This window comes from Primulina eburnea, chromosome 4 (assembly GCF_022965805.1).
Source record: "Primulina eburnea isolate SZY01 chromosome 4, ASM2296580v1, whole genome shotgun sequence".
NCBI lineage: Eukaryota > Viridiplantae > Streptophyta > Magnoliopsida > Lamiales > Gesneriaceae > Primulina > Primulina eburnea.
In genome coordinates this window covers 41,904,210-41,925,569 of record NC_133104.1, presented here as the reverse complement: position 1 = coordinate 41,925,569, position 21,360 = coordinate 41,904,210, and the positions used below count along the sequence as shown (strand labels likewise).

Below are 21,360 nucleotides of genomic sequence, written 5' to 3'. Positions count from 1 at the left end.
AAAATTTGAAAAATTTATTCAGAATCTTCATTATCAAATAATCACGTATTCACAAACTTCTGTCTACGTCGAAATCTCTGTAAAATAATTTTTTAATAAAAATGTAAAATCTATGAATTAAAAACACAACTTTATTTCTCTTAATGAAACTGTACCACTAGGATGATAATAATGTTGAATTATATTCTAGAGTATGATAATAAAATCATTTTAATTATGTCGATCAGTGAGGGTAAATTTACAAAATAGGAAGAAATTTAAACCTTTGATGCGATTTCAATTGGGGCATGTTGTCTTACCCAAAACGGCTTCGAGACATTTAGAAAATTTTGCAATTACAATATTGTAGAAACAATTCCAAGCTATTATTATTTTAAAAAGAATTATTAACTTTTTTTCCGTTATTATTCAGAATGTTAATTCTTAGACCTGAAGTTGAGTGTGTGCCAAGTCTGACGACCTTGTCGAGATCGCTCCACCGGCGAATCACGCGCCTTTCTCCATACGGCGCCCCCTTCGCCGCACTTCCTTTTATTTCACCGACTTTTTCGTTCTTCACGCATAAATCACTACCTCAGGATCTAGATCTATGGGCGATTTGACGGAATCTTCGACTCTTCAAACGCCGCCGACGAGGCAACCACCTGTCCGTGAGGACTGTTGGACGGAAGAGGCTACTTGGACATTGGTTGAAACTTGGGGTCGCCGTTATGTAGAACTCAACCGCGGGAACCTACGTCAGAAGGACTGGCAGGAGGTGGCTGACGTCGTCAACGCGCATCACGGACACACGAAGAAGTCTCGCCGCACCGATGTTCAGTGCAAAAATCGGATCGATACTCTCAAGAAGAAGTACAAGATTGAGAAGACTAAGATCGCCGAATCTGACGGGGCTTTAACGTCGTCATGGCCATTCTTCCCTCGTATGGAGTATTTGATCGTAGCTAATTCCAATAAGCATCAGAATAGTAAGTCTCTAGTGGAGATGGGTGATTCTACTCCTCTTTTATCTCTGCCGTCTCCACCCATGGCCGTGCCGTTGTCCTATCGTAGTTCTCCCTCATCCGCGATGATGACCCCGGTGACTTTGCCTCAGAAACGTCCGTTGTCTTCGCTTTCGATGGACCAATCGTATTTCAAGAGAAACTTTTCTGCTATCGCGGCTGCTGCTGCGGCACCGGATGATGATGATGATGATGTAGAATCTGAAGGGGCTGAAGTTGATGGGAGCGAGGGTAGGGGCGTTGAGGCGGAAGAGGAAGGGGATGAGGGGATAGGAAGATTAGCCAAGGCGATTGAGAGGTTTGGGGAGATATACGAGAAGGTGGAGGGTATGAAGCAGAGGCAGATGGTTGAGTTGGAGAAGCAGAGGATGCAGTTTGCTAAAGATTTGGAGGTTCAGAGGATGCAATTGTTTATGGATACTCAAGTCCAGCTCGAGAAGATGAAACAAGCCAGAAGATCTGTATCTTCTGATGGTATGCTACACCACCTGATTTTCTTTTCATTAAACTAGCTTGTAATATGGTCATGAAACATTAGTACGTTTGATTTGATTATGTATTTTTTTATCATTATTATTTTCTAGTATGATGATAAAGATAAAGCTGATAGCTAAGATTGGTTTGTTTTGCAATGAATTCTTTTGCTAATTGAGGTTTCTTGGATTAGAGAGTTGAAGTTCTTAGCATGAAAATGTTTCTGAGGTTGGACGTTCTTTTATTTTGAGAACTGGCGATCTGGAATTCTGACAACTTTTGAAATCTCCTATGCTAAAACAATCACTTGGAGTCAAAAAAAAAAAAACTTAGTCTGATGTATATTGAGATTTTACTGGATCTTTTTTAATTTCAGTTAAATAGTAAAAGGTTGCATTGTTTTTTGGCTGGTATTTTCTGAGTTTTAAAAAGTTTATCTTTGGTGGATTTGGTTGGAGTGGTGTATGATGGCTGATGATGACAACTTGCCGGTAACTGTAAAATTAACGTCGTGTCATATGGCATCTATGTGTTGCTATTTGTGTTTGTGCTTTCCAAGCTGAACTACATTACCTGGAAGATAACAATTTAAGGTTATCCACAGTCTTTTGCCTCTTTAATTGTGTTAGTTATTTGTATTTGTGCATTTATTTGTTGGATAAAGTATATTACCTGGAGATAACAATTTAAGGTTATTGACAATCTTTTGCTGTGTTAATTTTGTTAATGTTATCATTGCATGAGTGTTGATGCTGATTTATTGCAACTTTGTCTTGAAAATTGAGCGAAATTGTGTTATGTCACAAGACCTGGCAAACAAGATCTGTTATGGTCATTGACACACCTCGAGTTCACAAAAACTCTTGTGAGACGGTGTCATGGGTCCAATTATGTGGTACAAATATTCTATTTAGGTCACCTATGAAAAAATATTATTTTTTCTGTCAAAAATATTACTTTTTATTGTAAATACAAACATGATTGACTCATCTCACGAGTAAAAATCCGTGAGACCGTTTCAAGAGACCTACTCCTTGGAGTTTGAACATGTCCTTCAATCTCTTTATATGATTAAATTTCCATATTGTCCATTGACTTGGGTTATACCTGATTTTGCTAGTTATTGAAAGAATTGGCTACCTCTGGTATCTATATTTAATCGCTCGTATCATCCATTTTTTCTCATCATTTTATTTCTGGTTAGCTGCTTCCTTTGAAAGTTTTTATCCTCTTTTCTTATTTGCAACGGTATTATAATGATTTAATTTAATATTGAGGGAGCACTTTCACTCTCATAAAATAGATGTTTAACTGCAATATCCACCATCAGCTTGCAAAAAAATATCAGGTAACAACCTGCCCAAAAAATGGATTTTACGTATGGTTGAAAACGTAGCAGAATTTGGATGAACTAAAGCAGTTAGATGGCGAATTAGTGCTGACTAAGGTTCTTTTTGAATTATTTATCATGAGCTAAAGATACCTTGCTTTGTTCCTCATTCTCACTTAGATTTTTCTTCTCTTGCTCTTGTAGCTTTTATTATGTTGTGGAGGCGAGCTGTTGTTTACTGTTCTTTTGGTTTAAGGTTAAATTTTTCATTGTGTGGATGTAGTCTTTCTTCTAGTTTTTTTTATGTTCTTTAAGGTGTTTTAATCGAACATAGATGGACGGTGCAATCCTAACCTTCATTGAACAATATAGTGGGCATTCTCTGGCACCCATGTTTTTAATCTTGCCATTTTCTATTAATTCCCTTTATGTTTATATTTGCTGTCAATGCTGCAGATGTGTACAGCTAGCCATGAGGAAAGAACTTGATAGACATCCTTTGCGATGGTCGAGGCACCAGAGCTGTTTGCCCCTTTCACTTACTTTAACATAATACCTATTATCGTTAGAAGCCTTCATATTGGCCTCAAATTCATAAGATTTATTTTCTAAATGCATTCCCTTCCCACCTGTACAGCACGTCGTTAGTGTTCAAGAAACTCTTACCACAATAGAAGTATGTGTTTTTACCTTCATTTGAATATTTAGTGCAAACTAATCACACCATAGTTCGGTGTTACCTCGTAAGGCCTTGTCTGATAATGTGCCGTTTGATTGGCCTTTTGTTGACGTGTTAAACTCCCATGGTTGACCAACAATGGGTATTGATTTTATCTTAGTCTTGTATCTTTTAAATCTTAGAATTGTACCAACAATTTCTTGTTTATATCTGCACCCGAGGTTGTCTATTAAAATAAAATAATCAATGCATAATTTACACACAACAATACTATGGCAGCTTGTGGTACCTTGTAATTTTCTTTCAACAAGCTGTGGAGTCGATGTTTCCTTTCATCGAAAATTGCAACCTACATCTATTAGTTACGCTAGCTGCAACAAACAACTCAAATTCTTTGCCTGGCTTCAAAGAATAATATCATGTTTCTGTTTGATGAGATATTGGAGATGTGATTTGGATGTTAAAATTCATCATTGCATTTAAAGTATTTAAAAAAAAAATTAAGTTACAAAAATTAAATTTTTGAAGAAATCATAAGTAAAATTTGATGATTTTGTGCGTGCATGTGTGAATGAAGTGTTACTCCACCGATAGATTCACTCCACAAGCTATATATGCATTTCAAACAAATAAAAGAGAGCTGATTTTTTATTTTAAAAAAGATGAGCACAATGTCGAGGCGTCTAAACATGTATAAATCATGTTAGGAAATTTGAAGTTGAGGCAAAAAAGAATTATTTGTCTTTAAAAAAAATTTGTCTCACATGTGATGATCACGTGATATGACAATCATTTTTCTATATACAATAACTTCTATATGGTAGATTATTCGGTCAATTTTATAGATGAGTATTTTTCAATGTATTTCAATACATAGTGGAGGCTAGGGCTGGACGACAAGTCGGGTTTTCGAGGGGACATGTTTTTCGGGTTCGGTCTCTCACTTTTTTTTTTGGCTTAAAATTCTGAAACTTAAAAAAATATTGTCAATATATGTTGATGTCCGAGTAGATTTGGTGAGCTGGGTGAGCAATCTACTGAACAGAAGTGTTTACTTTTTCGGTGAAGATTTTTCGCTTGATAGGAAGAGCTCGGATGGCATGACGACCCATATTGTTCTGGTCTTGTCATGGGCATTGATTTCAAGCTAATGATTTCGATATATGGTGACCCATACTGATGGCATGTCTCCTTGCGATCCCCCAAGTGAGAAGAACATGATCTGGAAAGATATTTGCTGGTGATTAAGTGAGATGAACCATGTTCGGACGATATGAACCCTGTTTGGTTGACCTGAACCCTTGTCGAGTGACCTAAAGCTTGGTCAGGGAAGATGAAACCTGGTCGGATGACATGAACCCTGGCTAACTTCTATCCGAGCTCTACACAGTTTCCCGAGAACAACTTAGAATCTGGTCTTGCTTTTGTCCTCTTTTCTTACCCGAACACAAAGATGACTCGGGCCTTTCCAGGACATTATATATTGGTTCTGAAGTCGGTTGCGTACTAAAATTATACTCAACACCAATTCAAAAATAAAACACACAGTACGTCCATTCACCATAATTTTCTCTTGATAGGTCATACATTATTTTTTCTGTTAGGGACTTGGGATCGACGTGAATCGAAATGATTATCCGTTCCTGGATAATCATGGTGGTTTATTAGGACATCCGCAATGGTGGATGTTACTGACTCGTCAAAAATCGTGGGATCAACTGCCACATATTTATTATAACAACATATCTCTTTCACACATATTCTTTTTAATATTAAAACTCATTATTTATGGGTCCGACAGTCCACTCAATCATCTTAAAAAATTTCATATTAAATAAAAAAAGTGTACAAAATTTAAATCATTTTCTAGATATTCCAACTGCCTTTAACTAAGCAATAGAGAAGGGATGTTAAATGGACATTATATTAATGTTAGTTCTCTTATATGTATAGCTATTAATACTTGGTAGGCGGATTTAATCTAAGGACGGCAATTTATGTCGATGAGCAGATCGGGGTTTTGTCACAATTAGCAAAGTCCAACTCAAAACGACAATCCATTATATATAAAAATAGAGAATGTAGTTTTATTCAGGCTCCTCTCGATTTAAAAGCTTTTGCTTTTAAAAATGTTTTTTTTTTAATTTGATTTTTAAGTGTTTTTTTTCCTGAATAAAAATTGTGAGATTTTTGTGTTTGGATAAATATATAAAAGATTTTTTAAAATCCATGATAACTCCAAATTTGAGCTTTTTGAAAATTCTAATTTCAACGCTTTTAAAATCACTAATAAAAATATCTGAACACATATCAAATTATAAAAATCACTTTCTAGCATTAATAAGTGTAGTATATATTATAAAAATCGAATGATTTGTTAATTATATGGTGATATAGTGTCACATGCAATATTTTAAATGAGACTACGCATAAAATCTAAGACCTGCACTATTGCAACGTAATTACTGAAAAATGTGACTCCCACTCCTCGGGGCCCCTCCGGGCTACTTCCCCTAGCCGATGTTCTTGAAGTAGAGAATTTGTGAGGGCCAAAGGGTACATCCAACATTACCGGATACGTCTCGAATAAGACGATCAAGAAACTCAAAGGAGCTGATGCTGTGGCCACCCGTCAGTGTGATCACCATTTTACTAGTATCACCAAGACATTCCCGGTCGAGGCTTTTGCTGCCAGGCAGTGATCAAGCTATGATGTTACCCCCTTGAAGAAGTCAATATGTTATTTTGTTATGTGTTTCTGTTGTACGTAATGGGGTAAGTTTTTGAATATGTACATAGAATAAGATTTCTTGTCTTATTTTTTACAAGTGTATTTTCTGGGAAGGAAGAGTTTTTTTAAAAAAAAGAAAAAAAAAAAATTGTCCTAAATTCGAAATAATAATATCCCAAGTACAACTTTGCTTGCAGCCCATCCCGGAAAATATTCATTAACCCAATAAGAAAGATAACAGAGGCCCAAACAATAATGCGGCCCCATGGAGGCAGATATAAACCGAGCCCAATAAGTCGGTGGGGGTGAGATATTTATCTTTATAAATAGGCGTCGCGTTAGGGTTTTCTAGAAATTGATTTTTGGAGGTTTCTTCTTCCTTCTATCTGTTTAGGTCAAATTGTGAGGAATCAATTCTGACCCATGGATCTTGCCAAGAAACGTAAGGCCGACGAGAACGGCGGCGCGTATTTCGCACCCATCGACCTTAACAGCGACACTTTTTCTGCGCAACTGTCTCCCAGCATGTCCCCGGAGGACGCGGAGAAAATAATCGAACCCTTCACGAAGGAGCAGATCCTCCCTATCCTTCGCGCCGCAATAGTCCGTCACCCTGACGTGTTGGAGGCCGTGCGGGCAGTGGCTGATGCGGACCCCGTACAGCGGAAGCTCTTTGTTCGCGGACTCGGTTGGGAGACCTCCACCGAAAAGCTTCGGGAGGTTTTCTCTGCCTACGGAGAAATTGACGAGGGTAACAGTATTGTTATTACTGATAAGAACACTGGAAAGTCCAAGGGTTATGGATTTGTGACATTTAAGCACATTGATGCTGCTGTATTAGCCCTGAAGGATCCGAACAAAAAGATTGATGGCCGCATCACGGTGACACAGCTTGCGTCTACTGGCAGTTCAGGTAACTCCCACTCGGTAGATGTGTCGACGAGGAAGATTTATGTTGGTAATATTCCGTTTGAGATTACTTCGGAGAGATTGTTGGCTCACTTTTCGATGTATGGTGAGATTGAGGAAGGGCCATTAGGTTTTGACAAGCAGAATGGTAAACCCAAGGGTTTCGCCTTTTTTGTCTATAAGACTGAAGAGGGAGCGAGGGCCTCGTTGGTTGATCCTATGAAAACTATTGACGGTCATCAATTGGTTTGTAAGTTGGCCACTGACAATAGGAAGCAGAAGCCTAACATGGGAGGAATGGTCACTGGAATGCCAAATGCAGGTCCCATGGGCTTTCCTGGTGAAGGGATGCCTGCTTCGAACTATGGAACAGGTGGTTACATGGGCTATGGTCAGGGCCCAAACATGCCTCAGCAGCCACAGCAGATGCATCAAAATACGGGGTTTAATGCTGCTATGGGTGGGCAAGGGTATGGTGTTAATGGGGCTGCTCCAGGGGAATTTGGCGGAGGACTGAGCAACAATGGAGGATACAGAATGCCTCCTAGTACTCATGGGCTGCAGAGCTCAGGGAAGCTATCCAGACGGTGGGAATTATGGGTTTCAACCTGCATATCCATCTTATCAGAACCAGCCTGGAACTGGGCCCAGGTTTCCCTCGTATCATGGTGCACCACCATATTATTGAGGTAATTCCTTGTTGAATTTTTTTAATGAGCTACTTAAAGTCACCATTTGCATAATTTTGCATGTCACGGGGACAATAGGCGCTATCGAAACCTCGTTTGCATATTTGCTGCTATGATGCTTGGTAATGATGGTATTTCCAGCTTGTGACATTCTTTTAGATGTTTCTGCTTGATTATATGTCCTGTTTCGATACTTGAACCTTTTGTTTGGCCACCTTGTGGAAAACTAAAACTCAAAGCCAGTCAGTAATTAGAAAGATGTGCTTTGGAGGTTGCATGGCATGGCAAAGTGATGATAGGTTAAATACGTGAAGGTTTTGTAGATTCAGGAGAGAATCTTCTCCTTATGAGCATAGTAACCCAGATTTCTGTTTCCCTTGCTTCCTCGGTTTCAGCTGATTTTACGTTGGGAAACAATTGCTACTTCTTTCTAGCCGTACGCCCGTACGTCATAGCAACTGAAGTTTTCTTTTTCTTCACTTACTCATAAGAGGTTATGAAGAAGCAAAAAGGAAAGATTTATTTAGTAAAGTGCATTTTCATGCTGAAATGTTGATTTATATGTTTATAATCTGTGAGTCAGTGGAATACTGCATTCATATATTGCATGTTTATGTTTTGATTTGAATAATGGATTATGTTACATGTGGGTGTATGTTCAGGTATTTTGACAGCTTCTTGGACGCAAATGCTTTAAATGGTTGTGGTGATTACGTGATTGCAAGACTATGAAATCTTTGGCTGATTAATGGACTGCTGTAGATCTTTGGCTGCTTTAATCTCTATGTGCTCCAATAAAGTTGTGGATTAAATGTCTATTCGCTAGGATGAGCTCGAAGTTTTTACTTGAAACGTTGCTTTGTAATTTGATAAGTGACTGAAGTTTTCTTAAATTGTTTGGTTTTAGCCTTGTTATTTTAGCTGTTACATACCCTTTATTTATCTTCTATATTTTTATCTAGCTTTCCATAATTGTACTTTAGTTGGTGTCTTTATTTTTTTCTGCATAATTATGGCCTTTGAGATGGTTCTGGGATATCTGAATTAGCCTATGCCTCTTGCGATTGGTGAAAGTCGGTAATTCCAATTTTTGATGCTGACATGGGGTGATGGTCTTTTCATGATATGGTTTCTCTGTAATCTTTGAGTGACTAGATAAATTCTGTGGTCTAAATGATTTCCACTTTCTCGATCATATAGTGGCAGGTTGCAGTTCTCATGGGAAAACTTGCTTTACTCTTCTTGTCTTGGATTTAGGGAACTTCTTGAAATTCTGAAACTGTGGGAACCTCAAACTATTTATCATTATTTTGTGTTGAAAATGGTTGCGAAGTGCTTGATGTATGTTGAGGAAGAAAGATTCTGGCACTTGTTGGCTCTGTAGTTGATACAGAACAATATGTGATTACTTTTGAGCTGTTTATTCTAAGAAATGAAGTGGTTTGGTCTAAAAAGAATGTTGATCTACATGTACAACATATGGTTTAGAATACTATAGTTGCTCTTCCTTTCAAATAGTTGTGTATTCATAAATTCTAATTTTTTCATTGGTGTCAAAAGCATATATTTGTGCTTTTCACAAATCAAAAGCATTCCTGATCCCAAAGTTATTAAGATTTACCCATTTTTAAAATTTATCTATCTTGTCTTGAGTTTTATCAAGTATAATGACATCTGGCTTTCTGTAAAGACATTCAATTGTTTTTGGGTTAGGGGTTCACTTCAATCTTCTGTTGCTTCGTATTTAATATTGAGGCTATTGTTTAAACACGTTTCTACTACTATATTTTTTGTAATTATTTTTGTCAAGTTAATAAATTGTCTCGATTTACTACTATAATTTGTATGTTTCTGATAATATTGAGCAAGATTCTAAAATGACATAAATGGTGGTGTATGCATATCTTCTCTCCTGATTACTCATTGTTAACTTGAAAATTCTCGAGGTGTTGGAAGTTGATTCCTTGCGTGTTTTTTTTTTTTGCATTCTCTGACACTATGAGATTATGTTTTAACTTATCATTTCTCAAAGACAACATACTTGATTTATAAGTATAGGGAAGCCTGCAAGGTTGGTTTTTTCTCTTTGAGATCCCCTGAAGATCTAGCTGAAAAGAAGCCCTGGCCTGATTTGGCAGCATTGCAGCAATGTCTGCCTATGGTTCTGAGGTAAGATTGTTGCTCTTCACTCGACTTTGCATGCATTTCCCCCCCTTCTGCATATTGATGGTCGAGGTGATTCATTGATCATATCCAAGGAAACTGGGATTGAATGGAGTAATTAATGCTAATCCCTGTGCGCTCGTGTATCATGAAAGTGATAGGCGCCTGAATGGAAGATAAAGAGAGATATGCTTTGATCAATAGGTGGGTCGTGTTCATTCACAACTGTTTGCACCATTTTGAGATATGGTCACCTTTTGGGCTATAGTACGGTGGCAAAGCTTCTGTATAAGAATTGAAGTATCAGGTTGTTTACTATTGGATGTCATTTATACAGTTTTAAAGACGATATTGGGTCGGGCTGTGTACGGGTACGGGTCGGTAACATGTCTTATGGGACCTGACCCATATCCAGTACAGCGTACCCGACGCTTTAGGGGGTTTTAATTAATACTAATGTGTATATGTGTGTGTGTGTATATATAGGCAATGTATTTGCATGGTTTCATAATTGTAAAATCTGGAACAATGCAAATAAATATATTTTAATTCTATTCTCATGATGATATAGCATGCTACTATATCATTTAACAAATTTTGTTTCATTATTTTTTTGTTTATTTTAGATAAAGACTCGAATCTAAAAAATATATCAGTAGTGCTACAATATTTGATGACGATAAGGAACTTTACTAGGAATATGTGACCTAAAATAATTAGCTGAAGTCGATTTTGTAACTGAAGTTTTAGATTGAACTATTTTGTATATTTTTTTTATGATTGTGTTGATAATTAGATATATCAAAATATAGTATAAATTTTATTGTTTCTCGGATTTAATATAGGTGTAGTAATTGGGATCCGGGTTTCCAGTACCCAATCGGATATTTACTTATATTTAGTTAGATCGGATTCCCATAGAAAATGTGACGAACCAAATGAGCATGGAAACATGAATGTCTTTGGAGGGTGCTAGGAGCACATGCAAATTGATAAAGTTTAGATTGATTTGATGACGTGAGTTGATATTCTTAACTGTTTTACAAAATGAATAGTCTTTGGATGGTTTGGTTGATGTGGAAGTGACATAATCAAATTGATTACTTAATAATTTGAAATAGTCTCTTATCCTTTTCGAATGATAGACAGCTAGCGCTAATGTGGTCCGAGTTCGCCTTTATTTGTTTTTTGTTTCTAATAGAACGTTCTTGCATACTACATTTATGAGTGAATTGCGAGGCTCCATTAAAAAATATATAAAACTTGCCCACGCCTTTAAAGAAAAAGGAACCATCATACTTAAATGTAATGGACACACACTGTGATGTATTTATACACAAAAATACAATTTATATTTTAGGTAAAAAGTAATACTTTTTAGTATAAAAAATAATTTTTTTTCATGAATAAGATAATGTTGAATATTTATTTCAAAAAATTGATCTGTCTAAACATACATATAAAATTAAATATAGGATTGTGACCCTCTCGTCTTCAACAAACAAACATCCAACCACGAGAGTGTGCCGTGCCCCACACATCTCACCTCGTGGTGCACTTTTAACTTAAATAATTCAATGTTGGGCCATAGTCTGACATTTTAAACCTTTAATTAATGGTTAGCTATCAATTTTACATAATTGTTGTGTTAGTTGGATAATGATGGTTACGTGCGCTTTTGTAAATACAATATGTGATGTAATGAAATCAATACAAATGTTCAATAAGTGCAAATCAACAGTTGGACCATTTTTATGTACCACAGTCTGTTAAATTAGGGTAACAACCAAAAAATTAGGTGTAATATCTCAAATTGTAGATTTGTTGTTTTTTAAGGCACTTAGAAATGTAATTATTTTCAACATTCTCTGGAGTTAACATGATAGAAAACATAATGAATGCAAGGTACATTCAATGCTGGACCCTTGTCAAAGATTCAATTTTTACATACTAGTAAATCTTTTACTAGCTAGAATGCTTGTACTTAGGTGATATTTTAGCAAATAATTATGATTTTATGTATTTTTTAAATTTAATGTGTGCTTTTTTATTATCATTATCAGATATGTAAAGGATCCAAACCAAATCAAATAATATCTGATTTGAACTTGACTCGTTTAAGATTGATAGAGGCTCGATTTATCTTAAAATTATTAAGTTCGTGAAAAGCTCGAGTTCGGCTCGTTAAAAACTCGTTTATGATGTTAATCAAGTCGGGCTCGACTTCGGTTTATTAATAGCTCGTTTATCTACTTAACAAGTCTAACTTGAGCTCGTGCTCGGTTTCGAGCTCCGTAAAACATACAACTGAGCTCGAATTTGAGTGATTTGAACTTGTTAAAAATTAAAAATATCTATGAACTAATTTTAAATCAAACATAAAAGTGTAAATTCATTCATAATTAATCAAAACGACAAACATAACAATTAGAAATACATAAACAAGCCGAGCTAGAGGTCGAGCTTACAAACCACGTAAACAAGTTGAGCTCGAGCTCGTGAACCTATTAACGAACATGTTTGCGAGCTCACGAACCGAATATTCTTAGATTTGAGTATGTTTTGATTAAATTGTTGAGCTCGAGCTTGACTTGATATAATTAATAAACAAACTCAAATGAGTTCTGAATAAGTCGTTTACATCCATGATCATGACTATATAATGCCAAGGTGTGGACGGATTTCAATGCAACATTTCTTGATACTTGCTTAGTTATAACCAAGCCTGTCATCATGGCGAATACCGGGTACCCACACAGGTTTCTTGAAGTCCTGGTTTTTGTCTTTATGCCGCTGCTGCTACAAGCGCCAGGTGCTAGCTCAGAGCTGCAAAATAATTTCACCACTCCCGAAGGAAGACAGCTAGCCAGCGGCTGCAATTTCTTTCAGGGAAAATGGGTCGTCGATGATTCGAATCCCTTCTACGAATCCTCATCATGCCCGTTTATAGACCCAGATTTCAACTGCATAAAATATGGTCGCCCAGATAAAGAGTTCCTCAAGTTTTCTTGGGTACCAGATGCCTGCACCTTGCCCAGGTAACGCACAGTAGAGTGCTTGGGCTTCATTGTTACACCTTCATTTATAGCTTTGTTAGTAACAATCCCTGTTCTTTTCACAGAAACGACTAGTTCTATCTGATACAAGAACTGAAAATATAGTATTAATATGAAATCTCAACCTTTTTTAATGTAATCTTGATGGTTGATTCTCTGCAGATTTGATGGGGTGGGATTGTTGGAGAGTTGGAGGGGGAAAAAGATCATGTTTGTGGGCGATTCATTGAGTTTGAATCAGTGGGAATCTCTAGCCTGTATGCTCCATGCGTCCGTCCCCAATACTAAGATCTCCTTCCTTAGACGTGATTCGCTTTCTTCTGCTACGTTTCAGGTATCAAAGTTGCATTCTTGTTTCGAAGTCAACTAATTTCCAGTCAAACGGAACGGGTACCCAGTAACAAATTTAATGGGTCATGATCCGTTATGCTTCTTGATCTAGGCCTTTATTGCGTACATGAATTTAACCCGTATCTATTTCTTGGGTCGTCACCTACCGTCCAATGGCATTGGCAATTAAAGAACTTCAACTCTTTTATTTTTAAAAATCTAATGTTGAAAATTGAAATTTAAATATTCTTTTTTTGAAAGTTCTTATCTGCAACTGTTAACACTGATAATACTGAAATATCATCCATCGTTATGCTCATTTTTCGTTGCTTAAATTATATATAATCCTTTAAGCTAATCGAGTAAACGAACATTTATACTTATTCCTTTTTCTTTAATTGTAGGACTACGGGGTTACGTTATTATTATACCATTCCACATATTTAGTAGACATAACTCGAGAAAGCATTGGGAGAGTATTGAAATTGGACTCCATTCAACAAGGAAATGCATGGAAAGGAATGGATGTGCTTTTATTCAATACATGGCATTGGTGGACGCACAAAGGCAAAAAACAACCGTATGCATCACTTTTGTTCTTTTCTAACTTTAATTTCTACTGACACAACACCGAAAGTAATGGAAAGTATGTCATTGGGAGATAAATCATCTGTTGTATCGGTTGAATGCTTGTTATATATTCCTATGCAACATGTGAATGTTGCTATTTGCTTGCAGTTGGGATTATATACAAGATGGTTCCACCATAAGTAAAGACATGGATCGTTTGACGGCGTTTTACAAAGGTTTGACGACTTGGGCTCGTTGGGTTGATCTTAACGTTGATCCTACAAAGACCCAAGTTTTCTTCCAAGGGATTTCTCCAACTCACTATCGGTAATCAAGTAATGTAGAGACGAGCAAACTAGTAGTCTTTCTTTGGAATAAAAACATTAAAAAAAATCTCTTAACCGGAGATTTTATCGTTCTGAAATATATTAAAGCAACTTCCTTTGATAAATTCATGAATCTCGCCATTTCCTACAATCATCGTCACTTCTTGAATCTGCATAAAAATTTACTTATAGGGGTAAGGACTGGAAGTCGGGATCAAAAAACTGCTACGGCGAACAACAACCATTGACAGGGTCGTCATACCCAGCAGGTACACCCCCGCAGGTAGATGTTGTGAAGAAAGTACTGGCCGGAATCTCAAAACCGGTGTATTTACTAGACATTACAACATTATCACAGTTGAGAAAAGATGCTCATCCGTCCGCCTATGGTGGTACTCATTCGGGGGTCGATTGCAGCCATTGGTGCCTCCCTGGATTGCCAGATACTTGGAACCAGTTACTATATGCAGTTCTCACTGCGTGACTATTAAGATTGTTTTATTTAAAAAAATTGGGGTGTTATGGGATCAAGTCTCTACATTTATTTAAAAAAATTGGGGTGTTATTGGATCAAGTCTCTACATTATGTAATTTACATCAAATCTCAAAATACTCAAATTTGAACACCTTACAAGCTTTGTATAAAATAATCAGAGCAGTTTTGGATATCCAGGAACAAGGCCTTTTTCAGACAACTCTTATATTCAACATGCTCATATATTCAAGAGTGTAATTGATTCTGAATATTCGGTCGGATATGTACTGGAAAAAGAGTTTGAAGGTACTTCAAATTGCTAAGTTTCATGATGCATTCAACAAGTGAAGGGGCCCGAGACAAATTTGTAGTTTCCTTTCCATCTTTGATCTAACATAGAGAACAAAGATTAACAATGCGGGAACAATAACTGTATTACAGATTTTAGATTCTAAACGATCACATTCAATCTTCTCAGAGAAAATTTCTTCCCGCAAGTGTATTCACAGATGGTCGTTTATATCAATTTTTTTACAAGAAGTGTGGTGGGGGTATCAGTTCTGAAGCTGATTTTCTGCAGATCAGTAAGAAACAGAGGACCTGTAAACAAGCTTCTGTTGATGCTGATTATGGTATTGCACGTTGCAGGATCGAGCTTTATCCCTCAGTTCTTGAAATGCTTTCATTGTCTCCACATCAAAACCACCCGCAAACTAAGAAACCCAAAAACCCGAAACGTGAGCGCAGCTATAAGAGATGACAAAAAGCATTTTAAAGTTTTCTTTGATCAATGAAAAACACTCAAGTTTTTGTTACAAAAGATGTATGTAAAGACACAAGAATTTATGTACCTGATGAACCCGGAACGCAAACTTTACACCTTGAAGAATAAGCTCTTCTTCTTCTGGACAGCCCCAAATCATTTCGAGCTCAGCGGATATCCTTTTCATGTACTTCATGGCCAGTTTCACTGATGCCAGCTTGATCTGCAGTTATAGGAGACCGTGAGTAAGTGACCGAAAGAGGAGGGACGAATTCAATAAAGTAATAAATACAGACAAGGAAACCAAGAGTGGGGCAAACAAAAAAAAGGCAAAATCTCTCCATCCCTTTTGTCACATAATTTCAATTTATTTTAATAAAATTGAGTTTAAATAAAGACTTGGCAGGTTGTGCCCTCTCCATTCAGTTTCCTTCGCTTCCCACAACTTTATGGTCGTAAAGATAACCTAAAAGGGACCACCACACAGACTTTATATCTAATCAATTAGTAGCTAATAAATTGATTAGCCCAGAGAAAAAAAAACAAACTTTTCATGTTCTTGCGGTGAAAAATCACCCTCTGTGTTTCTTCTTAGTCGATCCTGAATTTGACATGATTGTGTTACCAGAGGATTCAAGTGAGCTAGAATCATCCAATGATTCAAATGACTCGAGAGCACTAGACAAAGTTAGAATTCAAAAGGCAGATAAATCACAGATTCATTCCAATCACTGTGGATTAGCATTTATATACAACCTGGTGGATTCAAAACCAGGAAATATCACTTGGTAGAAAGTTTGCAGCTAGGTTCATATGTTTTAATTTAAGAAAAGATGAAGTTTACCTGGCTGACATAACCTGTGTCTAGCATCCAGTTCATAGGAATTTTAAAGGCTTTGTATCGTTTCACAGCTGATTCTCTCATTCTTGACAAGTTATATACTCCATGCTCCAATCTGTTACAATATTTCAACCATTTGAATCTAAAAGCAAAATAATCCAGACAAATTAAATGAAAAAGGTAGTACTCATTTAGGTTTACTTCTCAAACAAAGACTGCATTTTCTTGAGAGCATGAGAACAAGGTTGTCTGGGATCATCTCGAAATGTCGAGGCTTCGGATTCGAGCTTTTTCAAATCACAGTACCCGAATGCTGCTTCTCTTAAAACATCTGCCTTCTGCTCAGGCCATTCAAAGTGCTTCAAAACCGCCCTTTCATCAACCTGATCCAAGACAATCTAGATCACAAAGCAGACCAAAAATAACCCAAAAAATAGAATATAAAGAAATGCCACAGATTACAATAAAAGTATTGAAAATATGTACCAAGAAAGAGAGCTCGTCATCAAGCCATTTAACAAAAGGCACTACATCTTCAATATCTGTGAAGGCCGCTCCTTCAACTTCTTTAATCAAAAAGCTGATGAAATCACCTTGAGTTTCCACATCTGTCTTAATCTGTTATTTAAAATAATGTAAAACAATCGTCATAAGATAAAGACTTAGTCTTTTTGGATCAGTAATATGTCCTTAAAAACTATATATTAAAGGTAATATTTGAATTCATTAGCACAATGAAAACAACATTAAATTTTCATAAATGTCCTCATGGTTTCATTCAGTTTTTAAATTTTTGTATTACCAATTAGGATTTAGAATCTAAGTAGTCCCTGTCATATTTTGGAAGCAACCCAGCAAAATTCCAAGTAAAAGCGCACCAGGGCCGGTCATTGTCAGCGCCAGCTTGGTATAATTCAGTGGCAGGAGTAAATAAACTCACACAAAATGAAGAATATGGTAAATATTGTAAAGCTTACTGCCAGTAAATGGGAAGAACGGTTCGCAATCTCCCCTATCATATCCTTGGCCGCAGCTCCAGCCGCCTGTGTATCGACGGAGCCACCACCTCCGCCCCCGGGATCACGCCTCGAATAAGTGTCCCTCCTCATAAGGGAATGATAAAATTCGACAACCTCCGGGACCCTTGTAACTTTAGCCTGGACAGGCCTTGCTTCCCCTTTCGGAGGAGGCGGCGGAGGAGGTGGCGCAGCTGTCGAACGTGGTGGAGGAGGAGGTGGTGGTGGACCTTTCAGTGAAGAAACTTTCAACGGAGGAGGGGGCGGCGGTGGCGGAGGAGGGATGTTGGAAATCTCCGCCAACGCGCGGTCAGCTGATTCGGATAAAGAGCCATACGAAGGCGAAGACATAGAAGAAGATAACAAAGAGGAAGAAGAAGATGATGACGACAAGATTGAGGCGGATGGCCTCGGTGGCGGCTTAGGAACACGAGGAACGCGGGGTCTCAGCCCCATTAACCCATCGGAAACGTCTGGAATTTCTTCAGAATTACTCCGAGAATGCCTCGGTCTTTCAGAAATCTCCATTGCACCAATATTTACCTCTTTCTTTATCTCCATTTCTGGCTTCGAAGTAATCGTACCAGTTTCGAAACCACCCAAGTTAATACTGTTTTGAGTCATGCATTTTCTCAAGAATTTTGTTGTGGCACTAGATTTATGATTATTCGCCGCATCGTTAAACCTCGTAGTGGTTGATGAAGATGACGCCTCTTCTTGCTCCCGCTCGCTTTCTTCAACGGCTTTCTTGATATCGGATAGATCAGCCTGCATGGATTTAATTTTTGCCTCATACTTCTGGTTTTGTTTGGTGAGTTGCATGTGTAGATACTCATTCTCATCCCTGAGTCTTTCATTTTCCGTTTCCAAGCAATCGATTTTCTTACCGGATCGTTCGAGTTCTGAATTCTTGCTCAAAATCTCGCTCTCAAGCACAGGAACAATGGCAACGGACTCTTTAAGCAGTTTGTGCTCCAAAATTTCTGTTTTCAAGCGGGACTCTCGTTCTCGTAGTTCTTCCACGAGACGGAGGAGATCGGCGACGTCTGGGGGCCGAGGCTGCACCTGGGCGGAGGAGCGTGGGAAGTAAACGCCGAAAGAACGTGAGTAGGAGGCGTTGGATCCCTTCTGCGCTTGCTGCTGCTTAGCTGAGCTTGGTGTGGATATCGATGGTGTCTTAGGGGAGACATCAGGATTTATCTTCGTATTCGCCGGCGATTTCTGCAAGCCCATCGCAACTTTTACTTTCCCAGCCACCATTATCGCTTCTTCTCAAAGAAAACTCACCTTATCGCTCTTACATTGAAATTTTTACAGCGCCATTATTTGAAATCTGTACAGAGAAGGACCAGACTTCATTGCGTCACTCTCTCGTTATCTGTATATATGTGTACTGAGCATGTAGAAAAACTGGAGTCGTTCTTATTTCTTCGAACGTGTCCACTGCGGGTGATGTTCACGCGCTCACTCCGAAGTTGAAGTTTGCTTTTGTCTCTTTTCATGCTTGGCCTGTAGTTGTAAGAATTGAATTTGTTAAAAACTTAAATGTACTCCAATCTTGAAAACGTTAAATAATTTAGAAAATCGAAAGGTCCTTCTAACGGTCGAATTGTAGAATCTCGATAACTTGATTCGACCCAACCCGAGATCTTGGTATATAATATCGTGGGCTTTTTTTAATTTAAAGTGGGTAATCCGAATTGAATTATGATTATGTCCCGTTTTTGACTTTGACCCCTTGATGAGATTTACAATATATATACATAAAAAATCATGGGAGCTTTATGTAAAACGATTTTATGAGTCAATTTGTGAGACTGATATTCTATTTGGCTCATCATAAAAAATATTTTTTTTTTGTTAAAAGTTTTACTTTTTATTGTAAATATGAGTATGATTGACTCATCTCACGAATTAAGATTAATGAGATTGTCTCACAAAATATCTATATATAATATAATGTAATATAATATGCCTAATGATTTTCAAAGCATTTAAATTACATATATATCTATTTCTATTGGTAAAAACTTATGTGAGATGGTCTCACATGGTCGTATTTATGAGACGGATCTCTTATTTGAGTCATCCATGAAAAAATATTACTTTTTATGCTAAGAGTGTTAAATTTTTATTGCGAATATCGGTAGAGTTGACATGTCTCATAGATTAAAATTCGTGAGACGATCTCACGTGAGACCCACTCATTTTTATTTTTAGTCACACGCTGGAATGCGTGAATAACTACCATTGTATAAAGGGTGAGTTTCACCTAAGCAAAGTTTTTGAATTCACTAGGTATCCTCCCATATGTACTATAATTTGTATTGTAATACAAGGTAACAAGTCTTGGACTCACTCGCCATACATGAATCGACTAATTGTTTAACTGAGGAAAAAAGAATCCAGTTATAAATTTTTAATAGAGTGAAAATTTCTTACTACATCAAAATAATATTAAGCAATTTCTTGCTAAAACTAGAAAATGAGAACCGAAAATAAATAAAGAGGTTAATACAATATATTTGTCTCAAGACTCGAACATAAAATTTGTTTAACATGCTTATTATGAGAGCGTTTGAATGTTGGGATAAGGGGATGATGAATTTATGTATGATATACAATAAACATAATTTTGTCATGTTTTCTTTTCCACTTATAATTTGGCGAATTCGTGTTTATAGTCATGAAACTTTGGTTTTAGACATATTTAGTCCAAACGTTGACATGATGATAGATAGATCATCATTTTCTATATCACATCAGTATTTCTAGTGTCAAGTCAGCACTACGACGAAATAGAACTAAAATAAACAAATGCAATACACTAAAACACAACTTTGATAAATTAGATGACCAAAACATAAAACATGACGATTTAGATAATATATGATATACTTACGAGAAAAGTTATCAGTGTGTGTGCATAGGGAAAAAAGAAAATAGATCTGATTTAGAAATACAGGTGGAGAATCACAAATAATTTTGAAGGCTGATAAATCACCATCAATACAAGGGGATGAGCAAAATGAATGTGACCATTACCCAACTCTGCTCCTCCTTTTTCATACATTTTTTGTCTTTTGTTTCATACAGTTCTTGTCTTTTGACCCAATCAGGTAAACCAATCATATACCAATTTTAAATTCTTTGGTATTTAAGCTGAACTAATCCAAAACAAAAAAACGAAACCCTCATTTTCTCTTCATCTAAAAGTAAGTAATGTGTTAATAATTCCTGAGCTAGAAAGACCTGAATTATGGGGGGAAATAAGAAGAACGAGAAGTATAGAGAAAGCAATTAATTTATCAAGAACGTGGCAATGTGTGAAGGGTATATGTAGGGAGTGTGACAGGGGTTGGGGGAATAAGACCATCTCCAATCCTTGCTCCACAATGGAGTTGCTCCATTGTGGAGCTAAGGATTTTCACTCCAATCCAGCACCAAAAATGGTGCTGGACTAGAGTTGCTCTAAAAGCAACTCTACTTTGTGCTGCGCCACATCTATTTTATGTTTTTTTAATTTTTTTTTGTTTTTTAATAATTATAAATATTTAATATTCTATTATATATTAATTATATAATTAATATTTTTATTTTTAAATTTTTAAAATAATTTATTCTTGAAACATAAATAATAATTTAAATTGTTTTAAAATTTTTTAAAAATTAAATAGATTGTATAATTCTATTTTTTTTAATCGATTTTCTAATAAATAATGAAATAATATAATTACATTTATTATGTATAATTGTGTAATGAAATTATAAATAGTTATTATTGAATTAAAATTAATATTATAAGAATATTCTGAGAATATTCTTTTTTAGTGTAGAATGTAGTGTAGATAGGTTGGAGATGAATTTAGTGTTACACTATTGTAGTGCAGAATATAGTGCATAATGTAGTGCAGTGGGTTGGAGATGGTCTAAATGAATCAATGTAAGTGGTCCCATTGGGTTCGTCAACCTCTTGCACCACCTGTTGGAACGTCCCCTACACT

General features: G+C 36.7%; 3 protein-coding genes and 1 pseudogene across 3 annotated transcripts; 3 read left to right on the top strand and 1 right to left on the bottom strand.

The window, feature by feature from the left end:
* Positions 1–342: 342 nt before the first annotated feature.
* Positions 343–3,646, top strand: LOC140829101 (trihelix transcription factor ENAP1-like). The gene is made up of 2 exons (XM_073192090.1): positions 343–1,478; positions 3,265–3,646. The coding sequence occupies exons 1-2, from the start codon at positions 590–592 to the stop codon at positions 3,276–3,278; spliced, it is 903 nt and encodes a 300-aa protein (XP_073048191.1). The 5' UTR covers positions 343–589; the 3' UTR covers positions 3,279–3,646.
* A 2,880-nt stretch (positions 3,647–6,526) lies between these two features.
* On the top strand, positions 6,527–10,540 carry LOC140829100 (UBP1-associated protein 2C-like; annotated as a pseudogene).
* A 2,111-nt stretch (positions 10,541–12,651) lies between these two features.
* LOC140829099 (protein trichome birefringence-like 38) lies at positions 12,652–14,940 on the top strand. Its single transcript, XM_073192087.1, has 5 exons — positions 12,652–13,017; positions 13,198–13,369; positions 13,770–13,945; positions 14,104–14,262; positions 14,454–14,940. The coding sequence occupies exons 1-5, from the start codon at positions 12,713–12,715 to the stop codon at positions 14,743–14,745; spliced, it is 1,104 nt and encodes a 367-aa protein (XP_073048188.1). The 5' UTR covers positions 12,652–12,712; the 3' UTR covers positions 14,746–14,940.
* A 148-nt stretch (positions 14,941–15,088) lies between these two features.
* On the bottom strand, positions 15,089–18,845 carry LOC140829098 (protein INCREASED PETAL GROWTH ANISOTROPY 1-like). Its single transcript, XM_073192086.1, has 6 exons — positions 17,318–18,845; positions 16,827–16,958; positions 16,542–16,723; positions 16,344–16,455; positions 15,588–15,722; positions 15,089–15,449 (listed from the first exon to the last, which is right to left on the bottom strand). Exons 1-6 carry the CDS (start codon positions 18,614–18,616, stop codon positions 15,318–15,320), a joined length of 1,992 nt encoding a protein of 663 aa, XP_073048187.1. The 5' UTR covers positions 18,617–18,845; the 3' UTR covers positions 15,089–15,317.
* Between the last annotated feature and the right edge of the window lie 2,515 nt (positions 18,846–21,360).